This window comes from Muscardinus avellanarius (assembly GCF_963383645.1).
Source record: "Muscardinus avellanarius genome assembly, chromosome: 2".
Taxonomy (NCBI): domain Eukaryota; kingdom Metazoa; phylum Chordata; class Mammalia; order Rodentia; family Gliridae; genus Muscardinus; species Muscardinus avellanarius.
Genome location: NC_137787.1, coordinates 58,349,707 through 58,362,547, shown reverse-complemented (window position 1 = coordinate 58,362,547; position 12,841 = coordinate 58,349,707). Strand labels below are relative to the sequence as shown.

The window sequence follows — 12,841 nt, the reverse complement described above, 5'->3', positions numbered from 1 at the left end:
GTGACTGAGGGGATGGGAGGGGGAAAGAGGGAAATTCTCTAATGTTCATGATGTACATTAACAAACATATCAAAGTCAATCACTAAGCCAAACATGAGAAGGAAGGAGGGGGAGGAAATTGGGTAAGGGCTAATTGGGCAATGTGTGCATGTACGCCTCCACCATCTTGTTCTCCATTAAGATGTATGACTACTGGGCAAATGAACTAAATAGACACTTCACAAAAGAAGAGATACAAAGGGCCAATAGATACATGAAAAGATGTTCTTCATCACTGGCCATCAGGGAGATGCAAATCAAAACTACACTGAGATTCCATCTAACCCCAGTCAGAGTGGCAAACATAAAGAAATCAAACAAGTGCTGTCAAGGATGTGGGGAAAGAGGAACTCTTTTACACTGTTGGTGGGAATGCAAACTAGTTCAACCACTGTGGAGATCTGTGTGGAGATTCCTAAGAAAGGTGGGAATAGATCCACCATATGATCCAGCTATACCACTCCTGGGTATCTTTCCAGAGGGGTTGAATTCAGAGAAATACAGCAACATATGCATACCTATGTTCATAGCAGCACAATTTGTAATAGCCAAAATATGGAACCAACCCAGATCTCCATCAACAGATGAATGGATAGCAAAACTCTGGGAAATACACACAATGGAATTCTATTCAGCCATAAAGAAGAACAAAATTATCATTTGCAAGAAGATGGAAAGCCCTGGAGAACATTATGTTAAGTAAGATCAGCCAAGCACAGAAGGAGAAGGTACATATGTTTCCTCTAATATGCCCAAACTAGGAAACACAGAGGATACCAGTGGGACTCCAGATAATGGAGGGGAAATATCAGCAAAGCTTGAATGGAAAGATAGGAGAGGAGGAAGGCTGATCTTGATTAATGGAGGGTTTACATCTGAACATGCGTAAAATTATGAACATGACATGGTTAACCTGGTCAACCATTGGTGGGAGGGGGAAAGGGAAGAGGGCACCAAATATAGTTTAAATGTATACTATTTATGTTCAATTAAAAAAATTGTTAAAAAAAATGTATGACTACAAGCCAGGCATGGTGGTGCACACTTGTAATTCCAGCATTTGGTAGGCAGAGACTGGAGGATCGTGGTTCACAGACAGCTTTAGCTACTTAGTAAAGCCCTTCACAACTCAGTGAGACCCTGTTTCAAAAAATAAAAATAACAAAGCCAGGCATGGTGGTGCACACTTGTAATCCCAGAACTTAGGAGGCTGAGATAGAAGGATTGCACAGGTTTGAAGAGCCTCAGCTACTTAGTGAGGCTCTCAGCAACTTAGTGAGACCGTGTTTCCAAATAAAGTATAAAATAGGTCTGGGAGTATAGCCTGGAGGTAGAAAAGCCCCTGGGTTCCCCGGTACCATACACAAAAAATAAATAAATAAAGATAAAAATAAATAAATAAAAAGAATTAAAAATAAGACCTAGGGTGTAGCTCGGAGGTAGAATCCCCCTGGGTTCCATATTCAATACCACAAAAAAAGATATATGACTGCAATTTACCAATAAAAAAATTTAAAAAAATAAGGTGACCTACATTTATGTAGCTTTCAAAATGCCTTCTCCTCACCCACCTTAAGGTCATATCAAATACCACCTTTTCCAAGAAGCTCTCTCTTTTCTAAGTACCCCTAGCATGTCTTAGAACATCCTCCTACCTTATATAGCTCCTGGATAACATACAACATTTGAGATTTATCTGTGGGCCTTCTATGACCCTAACACAAGTACCTCATACACTGCAGTAGCTTGTCAACCTGGTAAGCAATCATGGAGGCCCTGACGTTCTCTGTGACCTTATAAACTTTCATTGGATGAAACTGAGTGTCCACCATGGAAATGACCTCAATTAAGGACTCTCTTCTTTTAAAACTACTGTCATTTTCCTATAATTATATTTCATGGTGACCTTCTGCACCACAACATTTATATTAATTTAATACACTAGCAACTATCACTAACAAATAGCAAACTGACATCCAGTAGTTTAAATTATAAAATTTTTTTAACTTTTTTTGGTACATTATAATCATACATCTTAATGGGTACAAGATGGTAGAGGCATACATGCACACAACACTCATTTAACACTGCCCCACTTCCCACCCTGCCCCCTCCCTCCTCATTTTTTTAATCAAACAGGAATATAGTAGTCATCAAACATAATCAAACTAATGTGAGATTTGATTTTACTATAAATTTTATGAATATTCAGTCAGACTCTATTCAATATGAAGGTAAGAGCTTCAAAGCCAGAACTTTAGTTCCTCAAAGGCTCTCTCTTTTATGGCAAGTTGGCAAGTAAACTATTAGTGAAAGAACTCAAAAGTTCAGAACAAAAAGTACATTAGTTCTACCAGGTCAACTGCTCTTCAAGGACAAAAATAATGTTCTTTTTATTAGCAATGTGGACTAACAATTAAACAACACTTGCTTTATTGAGGCTTTTACATAAGAACTGAGAAAACAATTCTTTCTTGTAGTTATAAAAATACGAAATAAAATGCTGAGTTTCTGAAACACAGTAATCTTTCTATATTTCCTATCGTCCTTTATACGATGTTTGATAGTGCTTCAATTAAAAAGCTTACTCATAAGGAAGCTAAAGACCAGAGAATTGTAAGAATACTACTGAGACTTGTAAATGAAAAGCAAGTTTAAAAAAAGATGAAGCAATTATTTCAATTATACCACATTTTATGAAATACAAAAATCTCCCATTACATTCTGTATAACATGAGAAAAGCTCTTTGATCTATGAATGGCCTAATCGAACAGCTATTCACATAATTCTTTTCTTTTTAGGAAGAACAGCAATCAGTGATCAAAAAGGAAAGTACAAGTCAGGAGAGGCATGAAATCTTACTTTTTCATCATCTTCAGTAAATGGAGCACCTTCAGGAATCTTATTTATCGCTTGGGCCACACCAATAATCTCACCATCACTGCTTCGGATGGGCATGCACAAGAGGGATTTTGTCTTGTATCCTGTTAGCTTGTCAATTTCATCATTGAATCTTCGATCCTAGAAATAAGACAGAGAAAGTATGAACTATAAGTACACTGTTGTCAGGGAGAAGAGAGAAGGGCAATTCTGTGTATAACTCATTACTGGGAACTTTTCTCATGGAATTTTAATCCCAATTATAAATTTGACTTTATATTTAATTCACCAATAGAGCATAACCAATAATAAATATTCATCATAGTTGTGAGTCATGATTAATGAAGAGACTTCAAATTGAACTGTAACATACCAAAGTTGGGGAAGGGGCAAGTATCCTAAGATTAGTTAACCCATGGTATACTATTTATTAAACTAATCTTATGAAAAGTGAACCTATGAATTCACAGAAAAATCAAATTTAGCATTACCATTAGAGAGTTAAAAATCACATCATTACTCCCAGAGGTGGAGTCAGGGGAAGGATACATCACCACCAAGAACATGAGTGTTCTTATCAAATTGCAACACAAATCTAATCATTCAGGAAAAGAAAATTTAAAAACATGCAGATTATTAGGTCATTCTATCAGAGAAACCTGTCTTGTACTCCTCAAAATTGTCAACATTTTGAAAGACCCATAAAATTAAAGATAAAGGCAAAGTCAAGTCATGGGAGCTGAACTGGCTTAAAGAATACTTTAAGAGTCCCCAAATCCCAATGAATTGTGTGATTCTTCACTAGAAATGTCAAATATTCCACAGAGGATATTTTTAGAGAGACAACTGGAGAAAGCCGAACATGGACTTAACGTTTGGTGTATCATTGTCTCAATATAAACTTTCTTAGATGCAATACTGCTATTGTAATTAAGTAGAAGAATATCCTTTATAAAAAGATCTACATGGTAGATTTATTTTGAAGTGACATGTAATAATATTTTCAAGTGACTGTGTGTGTGTGTTTGCACAAGTGTGTACACACATGCGCACACACATGCACAAACATTCGAGATTGAACTTGGAGACACTGTATCTCTCAGTAACACCTGCAAACCTTTTATTTTTATTTCGAAACAAGATCTTATTAAGTTGCTGAGAGGCTTGCTAAGTTGCTGAGGCTGGCCTTGAACCCGCGATCCTCCTCTCTCAGCTCTCAAGTACTGATATTATAGGTATACACTCATTTTTAAATGATAAAAAAGGAAGAAATGGAGGAAATGAAGGAGAGAGAGGAGAGAGATAAGAGCGATAGGAGAGAAAGAGAGAGATGGCACAGGAGGAGGAAGAGAAGGAGGAGAAGGGGAGGAGGAAAAAAAGGAGAATCAGGAGGAGAGAAGGAGGAGGAGGAGGAAGGAGAAAGAGGAGAAGAAGAAGAGGAGGAGAAGGAGGAGGAGGAAGAGGAGGAGGAGGAGGAGGAGGAGGAGGAGGAGGAGGAGGAGGAGGACAGAAGACAACTCAGGGAGATCACCCTAAACCCTTAGTCAGGTGGGAAGTGTTCAAAGGGAAGAGGAAAATTAAACCCCAAACAAAAACCAAATCTCCTACTTAGAATGATCATGCAATCCAGACTTTCATAAAAACGTTTATTTGTATTAATTTTAAAAAGCCCACTAAGGACTCACTATTTGTCAGACTGCAAACTAGGAAACACAGAAGGAAGAAAAAGAAGCATCCTTCCTGCCTCGTGAACTTGCCAGCTAATTGGAGAGGCAGAGGACATACAAATGTTTAATCATAGATTGTGGCAAGTGATATTGAGGAAAAGCACAAGATACACAAGAGTGCACAGAGTGACAGAAAGCACTTTCCAGAAAGACGAAATAGTGCAAACAAAGCTCCTAGTGAAGGGAAAAACTTTGAAAGTTTTAAAGACTTCACAGCCCACGTGGTGGAGTGGAGGGAGCCAAAGAGAATGAGAGACCATGGAAGAGCTTGAAGTAGAAGAATGGCATGGTTCTTTATCTAGCATCGAAGACTCTGAGATTATTAGTTTGCTTGTTCTTCTCTTAGCTAGAACATATGATCTTAGACAGCAGAAATTCCATCTCTCTTATTTACTGCTTCATCCTGGAATATCGTACAGGCTTAATAATATTTTGAATAATGTATTTTTTCAGATAATACTATAGTTTTGCAAAACATAGAAAAGCTGTTAAGGTTTCATCCATGTATTTATTACACTATATGCAGGATAATTTTTGCAAATTAACTGAAACCTTGATGTCATCAAGTTAATCATATCTAATGGGAAGTCAGGAGAGCCAGTGCAATTGCACACTTTCTTCCTAATATATATTAATCTCTAGATTAATCTCCTAACTTAAAACATTGAGAAATATGAACCCAAAATTGAGTTATAAATTAATTTTAGGATACAAAGAAAATTAGAAGAATGATTAAAGAAACATGACATTACAGAGGGAAGGAAAGTTTCATAACAGATGCTATTAAAAAAAATAGATTTCACCAGCCAAGTAATGAGGGCAAATGAGTGTAAGGGCAGGGAAGAATAAGGCATGAAGGCATGCAGCACGGGGCCACAACTAGTCTAAGGTCACAGAAAACCTACCAAAGAAAGGGAGCTGCTCAGGCTGATACCCAAAGGGTCAGTAGGAATCATCCAGAAAAAAAGAGGGAAAGAATGGGGAGAGTGTCCCAGGAAGAGGGCGTAGTATGTCCAAAGTCCAGAGGCAATACAAAGCTGGTCAGTTTGAAGAACAGGAAAAAAAAAAAAAAAAAAAAAGGAAGATGGATCCTGTGGGAAGAGTCAGATTGAACTATCAAACTGGAAAAGCCAGCCAGAAGCTGATGAAGGCACCCTAGTGGCCATGCTTACAATTGAAATACATCATAAAGGAAGGGGAGATAAGGTGACTAGAGGGTTATCAGAAGGTGGGTGAAAACGATATGACCGAAACTTCATTTTAAAAAGATCTCTCTGGCTACCTGTGAAGAGCAAATTAGAATGAAGAGATCCAAGTGAAAGAGGAATCAACTCTGGACCGTGATGGCAGTTAGCAACAGCAGGGTTGATAGCAAGTAGACTGAATGATATTTAAATGGTAGAATCACTAGAACTCATTGATTATTTGATAAAAGAAATCATGAAAGAAATAAAAATCAAACCATTCCACACTTACTGTGGTAAGTGTGAGTGGGTGCTGGGGTGATTCACTGAGGAGCAGGTTTGGAGGTGGGGAGTATGACCTTCATCATGGGTATTGTGAGGTTTAGTTGCCCATGGGTCATCCATACCAGGGTGGTATCTAAAAACACATGCGGGTGGGCAGCTGTGGATGTGGGTGTGTTTTCAGTCAAAGGACCTGGAATAGAAAGTAGGAGTGCTTAGGTAAGGATGAGAACTTTGCCTAATATCTCAAACAGAATCTTTAGAAGTTTACCACGTTCACCAGTAAAGCGTCACAGAAGGTCAGATATAGAAGAAACGAGACCAATAAGATAGACACCCTGAGCTTATTTGTTTCTAAAAATGGAAGCTTGAATAGGGAAGGAACAAATGCCTCTAGGTCTGTAATGAAATATCACAAGGAGAATGGTGCACAATTTTTATTCACCTCCCTTAGGACAAAAGAACCAGAAATGATCTATAACAGGAGAGCTTTCTAATAAATTAAGGTAAGGGCTTCTTTAATAAGATTGTTAAAATCTGGAATAAGTTTCTTCTGATTGTGGTAGACTCTTCTTGCTTCAAGTGTTTTTATGTCATAATATTTTTCCTATCAGATATTTTAAGTACAGCTTCTCTTGAGAGGTGCCAGGATCTTGTCAGTGCCTTTCTTGCAGGCCTATTTTTTTATGAGACACTCAGCTCTGGTTTTTAACATTTGCAAAGACCAAGTCATAAGGCCAAACACAACTTTATTTTTCAGCAAAAGAACTAAGCTGTGCCTCTCTCTCTCTCCCAACTAAAGAACAGTAATTAGATTTCTAAGCCAGGATTTTAGAATTGCAGCCTCATCTGAGGCTCCTAAATTGAGTGTGGTACCATGATGCACACCCAGAAAACAAACCCCCATCCTCAAAATCCACCCAGGCTATAGAAAACCAACCTCTACAGTCTGAGGTTTCAAATTCTTGAGAAAAGAGTTATATTCATTATATTTGAGAATCCTGCCAGCCCTTGAGAGACATATCTTAAAGGCACATAAGAAGACTTCAGGTAAAAATCTATCCCCACCTTCCACTTTCTCAGAGAAACCACTCAAGGCTCACCATGTCAGGAGCCAGAGTTAAGAATCATATGAAGGGCAAAGATAGTTTATTAAGATCTCTTTTATTTCCCCTGTCTTTATACATCAGTTTTCTACTCCCAGCACTTTACAGCAAAATTTTCCCATGCTCATGATTAAGCCAGGTTATTATAAATATCACCTGTAAGAGTGAGTGATTTTTATTTATTTTTAAACCACAATATCAATTCTATGTTGGGTCCTCAAACCTTTGCTTAAACCTTTCAAGTCTAACAAACTAATGACAAAAGCCCCTATAAATCCATGATGCTTTCAAATGATTTGTATTTAAATTATTGTGTCCATCAATTATAGCAGAAAGGCAATAGAGATATGCATGAATATATGGTGTTTGTTCAGTCCACAGACACTGTTGATAGGTGTGTGTAGCAATAGACCAGTCACTGACATGCTTGCTGACACTGGAATCACCTGGGGAGGATTAGGAACCTGATGCCTTAGCCCCACCCTCAACAATGAAATCCCTATGTAATTCCAATGCAACAATTAAAGTATATATGTGTGTGTGTATATATATATATATAGTATATATATATAGTATATATATATGTATATATATATATATATATAGTATATATATATATACCACTGAGCTGGGCATGGTGGTCCATGCTTGTAATCCCAGTACTTGAGAGGCTGAGACAGAAGGAACTCAGGTTCTTGGCCAGCTTTAACTACTTAGTGAGACCTTCTGCAACTTAGTGAGACCCTGTTTCAAAATAAAGAATAAATATATAGGGCTGGGGTGTGCCTCAGAGGTAGAACACCCCTAAAATATGCAAAAAAGAACAAAAGAACCACTGAATTGGAGAGTCACTTAATAAATCTAAGGTCTACAGGGTTTGAAGGAAATAGACTGTAAACCACTCTTTTGAGCTTTCAAGACCAGCTCCTTTGCTTTTTCTTATTTTCTTTTATCATATTTACTTCCACATTCCCTGAAGGCCTAATGGAGTGGGCCCACAAAACTTTCCCAATCCTCCACTATCCCACAATCTCAAAGTAAGTTTGGAAGACAAAGTTCAATCCCATATTTATCTATGTTCTTTTTCAAATGTCTTATGCACTTGAAATGTGGAGAATCTAATTGAAATAAGAAGAATAAAATAAATAATCCAATGACACTCCAAACAATAGATTGTCAAACTCTCTGCCAAACTCCAAAACAAATGTTTTTATTGGTTCATTGATTAGTAATGCTAATTTAATTCCAATTCATAAAAACATCTCCTTACAGTTATAATTTATCATTAGACATCATTTTCCAGAAAATGTTTGGAAAGCTATAAGCTCTTAAAATTTTTGATTAGTCTTTAATGATTTGAAATATACTATTCTGTCTTCCTTCATATAAAGAACAACTAATTGTTTTGAATTGATGAAAGGCTTGAGATTATATTGCATAAAAACAATATATAGCATATGGTAACTAGAAAGCTACTGCACTGGGTCTCCTAATTGGGTTTTGCCGAGAAAGAGTGCAAAATGACCATGGTTCTTAGTATGTATTTGCAGAATATCATTACTCTACAGTAAACATAAACCTTGTCTCTATGAATTATCTCACAGACATGCAAGGTTCTACATAATACAAGATATTGCCAAAAATGTTTAGGTTTTTGAAGCTTCACTCTTGTGTAGACCTGAAGTGGCATGGTTAGTGGCTCAATAGTATGTATATATACTCAGATAAGCTCTATCTGGTAATATTTATCGGGTAAATATTTTATGGGCATGTTTTGACTTAAATTCTCCAGACTGATTTAGTGGTCAACAGACACCATAAGCATTTTTTTTTTTTTTTTTTTGGTGGTGGTACTGGGGGTGGAACTCAAGGACTTTTCTACCTCCGGGCTATACTCCCAGACCTTTTTTATATTTTATTTGGAAACAGGGTCTCACAAAGTTGCTGAAAGCCTCACTAAGTAGCTGAGGCTGGCTTCGAACCTGTGCGATCCTCCTGTCTCAGCCTCCCAAGCGCAGGGATTACAAGCGTGCGCCACCACACCCGGCCACCATAAGCATTTTTAATATGAGATTTTGAAATAGTCACTGTTATCACCATGTTATTTGGGAGATTACTCCTTTAGGGTATGTTGCTAAAGTGAACTTTGCCTACTGATCCTATTTTTCTGTTCTTTCTTTCTTCACTTTTCTTTTGACCTCATCTTATTTTCATCATCTTTATTTATCTTTGTTGCAATAAATATACCTCTCAGGGCAAAAAAACACATGAAAATGGAAGAACCACTACACAGCTGAGACCGTGCAGATGAGGTGGTGAAAGGAGGATGACAAATTCATAGCTGCTTCAATAGATGGCACAGATAAGCAGTATAGCTATATGGTAAGTATGCAGATCTATTGTAAGTTAAAATGTCACCCTATTCTCTATCAGCTTTATTGTGTGAAATAAAAATGTCTAAGGAAAGGGCCTGTACCTAAAGACCGTACTATGGGAAGGGTCAACTAGCCAGAAGGCAGTGTGGGACCATCAAGAACTACAATGAATCAGGAAAACAAGGTTGTAAGTGGAATCAGAAAGGCCAAGAAGTCTGCAGATACAGACAAGGGAACGGTCAGCATGGAGCTCCACTCAGATGCTAGACAAATGGTCAGAAACCAGGGAATATAACGAAGCCAAGATCAAGACAGTAGTGCATGAAAATCTAGGTCCAGGACAGGAGCACACTGGAGAGCTGGTCTCACATTTTCATTAAAACCTCACAAGGACCTCTTCCAAAACAGCGTTCTGAATCTTTTCCACCAAGGCCTGAATAAGGCAACCTGAAAAATGGCCCTACAATTGAACTGATTTGCAAGCAGCTATCGTAGCCAGGTCTTGACCTTCCCACATTTATAAGAAATTATCATAATTTCTAGTATTATAATGTATTTTTTATTTTTATTTATTTATTTTTTGTTTAATTGGTTATTGGTGCATTGGAGTCATACATCTTAATGGAGTAAAAGATGGTGGAGACAGACATGCACACATCACCCAGTCAGCTCCTACCCAAATCCTTCCCCATGCTCTCCCTCTCCCTGCTTCTCATGTTTGACTTAGTGATGTTTGTTAATTAACATCATGAACATTAGAGAATTTCCCTCTTCCCCCTCTCATCCCTTCAGTTAAGTCACCTTATTTGCTCATCTATAGTATCTCCTTCTTTGTCTAGAGTTCCTCCTATGACCCATTTTCTCCCTAGCTTCCACATATGAGGGAGAGCATCCAATTTGTTATTTTCTGTGACTGACTAATCTCACTTAGTATAATGTCCTCCAGTTCCATCCATTTCCCTGTAAATAATGTAACTGTGTTTCTCTTTGTGGCTGAGTAAAATTCCATTGTGTACATAACCCACAGTTTTGTAATCCATTCATATGTTGATGGACATCTTGGCTGGTTCCATAGTTTAGCTATGGTGAATTGTGCAGCTATGACATAGATACCCATGCATTAGTTTGGTAGTTTGGTTTTCATTCCTTGGGTAGATACCCAGAAGTGGTATTGCTGGATCATATGGTAAATTCATTCCCATTCTTCTGAGGATCCTCCATACTATTTTCCAAAATAGTTGTACCAATCTGAAATCCCACCAACAATGTATTAGTTTCCACTTCTTCACATCCTCACCAGCATTTGTTGTTCTTTGTGTTTTGAATTATTGCCATTCTAGTTGGAGTTAGGTGAATCTCAGGGTAGTTTTGATTTGCATCTCTCCAATTGCTGATGCTGTTGAGCATTTTTCCTGCATTTATTAGTCACTTGAATTTCTTCCTTCATGAGGTGTCTATCTATTTAGTTCATATGCCCATTTTTTAATTGGGTTATTTTCTTAGTGCTGAGTTTCTTGAGTTCTTTGTATATTGTAGATATTACTCCTCTATTGGAGGAGTAGGTGGCAAAAATCTCCCATTCTGTTGGCTCTCGGTTGAGGTTCTGGACAGTTCCCTTTGCTGAACAGAAGCTCTTCAGTTTCATGCAATCCCACATGTTGATCCACCTTTTAGTTTCTTGTGCCTTTAGGGTCTTGTGGAGAAAGTTTTTTTTACCTGTGCCTATGTGTTGCAGTGTTGGACCTATGCCCTCTTCAAGGAGCCTCAAGGTTTCTGGTCTAATTTCCAAGTCTTTGATCCATCTTGAATTGATTCTTACACAGGGTGAGAAAGTGGGGTTTATTTCCATTTTTCTGCATGTGGTTAATCAGTTTTGCCAACACCATTTGTTGAACAGGCTATCTTTTTTTCCAGTGTATGTTTTTGGCCCCTTTGTCAAAAATCAACTGGCTGTAAGTGTGCGGATTTGTTTCTGAGCCTTCTATTCTGCTCCATTGGTCTGTGTATCTGTTTTTATGCCAGTACCATGCTTTTTTTTTTATTACTATAGTTTTGTAGTAGATTTACTAAAAAAAACTGCCAATACTATTTTAATATGAAATACTGGGAGAAAAATATATTAATATTAACAATTATGTCCCTATTATGAGAATGCATATATCCCATACATTATCAGATGAATCCCAAATTTGCACTCAGAAAATTTAGAGGCCTAATGTTAAAATATTAACCTTTTTAACTTATCTTCAGCCAATAAATGTAAGATTAATTCTATTTTTTTTATTATTTGTTCTACTTCAATTGAGATTCTTACCAGAATGCAAAATGTTAAGAAGTTTTCAGTATAAGAATAGTGGTATGATCAATCACAAACTAAACCATTATTTACTTCAATTGAAAATTGTGTTAAAACATTTTATTATTTAAAAAAATAAACATAGAAAATCAAACAATGAACTAAATACAACTTACCTTTTGCTTGATTTCAAGATGGGGAAAAGCTAATGAAGTATTAAAATCAAAAGAAGAAAATATAAAGGAAAAAGACTGACAGGTTTGACTGCATAATAAAGTTTAACTTTATAACTTCCAAAATATTATAAACATAACTAAAAGTAAAATAAACTTGGGAAAATATTTTAACTGACAAAGTGTTAATTTTTTTACATACTGATTGTTGCAAATGAATTAGAAGAAATGAGAAATGCATGAGAAATTAGCCAAAGGAAACAATTTGATGGGCTATAAATATGTGAAAACTTCGAACTTACAACAAATAATGATAGTTTTCTCAATAAAAATGGCAAAAATTTAAATGTACTTTATCAATATCTTGCTTTATTGAAAGTTTTAGTAAAATATCTACATCTATACATTGCTGTTGATACTACAAACTCATGTAATGTATACAGAAAGCAATCTGACAATAAGTAACAAAAGTCTTTAAATTTTTTATATTTTTCAATATATAAATTTCATTTTTTAGAAATTTATGAGAAAAAATTGAAAATACCTAAATATTCAACAGGAATTTGAATGCAGTGTGGGATATTCACACTAACACTGAAAAGATACATTATTATTTTACTATCATATATAGTTTTATTATGACATGAGAAAATGATATGAGAAACTATTTTAGAGTACATGTAAGATCATATCACTTTGAGCCTCATTATGATATACAATTGCAGTACACCAATAAAAGTAATTTTATAAAGTAGTTTAGAAAGCAGTAAGATTAGTA

General features: G+C 36.4%; 1 protein-coding gene across 1 annotated transcript in view; it reads right to left on the bottom strand.

Moving 5' to 3' along the window:
- PDE11A (phosphodiesterase 11A) overlaps positions 1–12,841 on the bottom strand; it is a gene marked incomplete at both ends in the record, with an annotated part of 418,278 nt that overhangs the window by 363,843 nt on the left and 41,594 nt on the right. Inside the window, one exon of the mRNA XM_080689375.1 lies at positions 2,903–3,061. Within this exon, the coding sequence (XP_080545501.1) occupies positions 2,903–3,061 (159 nt within the window). The remainder of the gene's footprint in view (positions 1–2,902; positions 3,062–12,841) is intronic.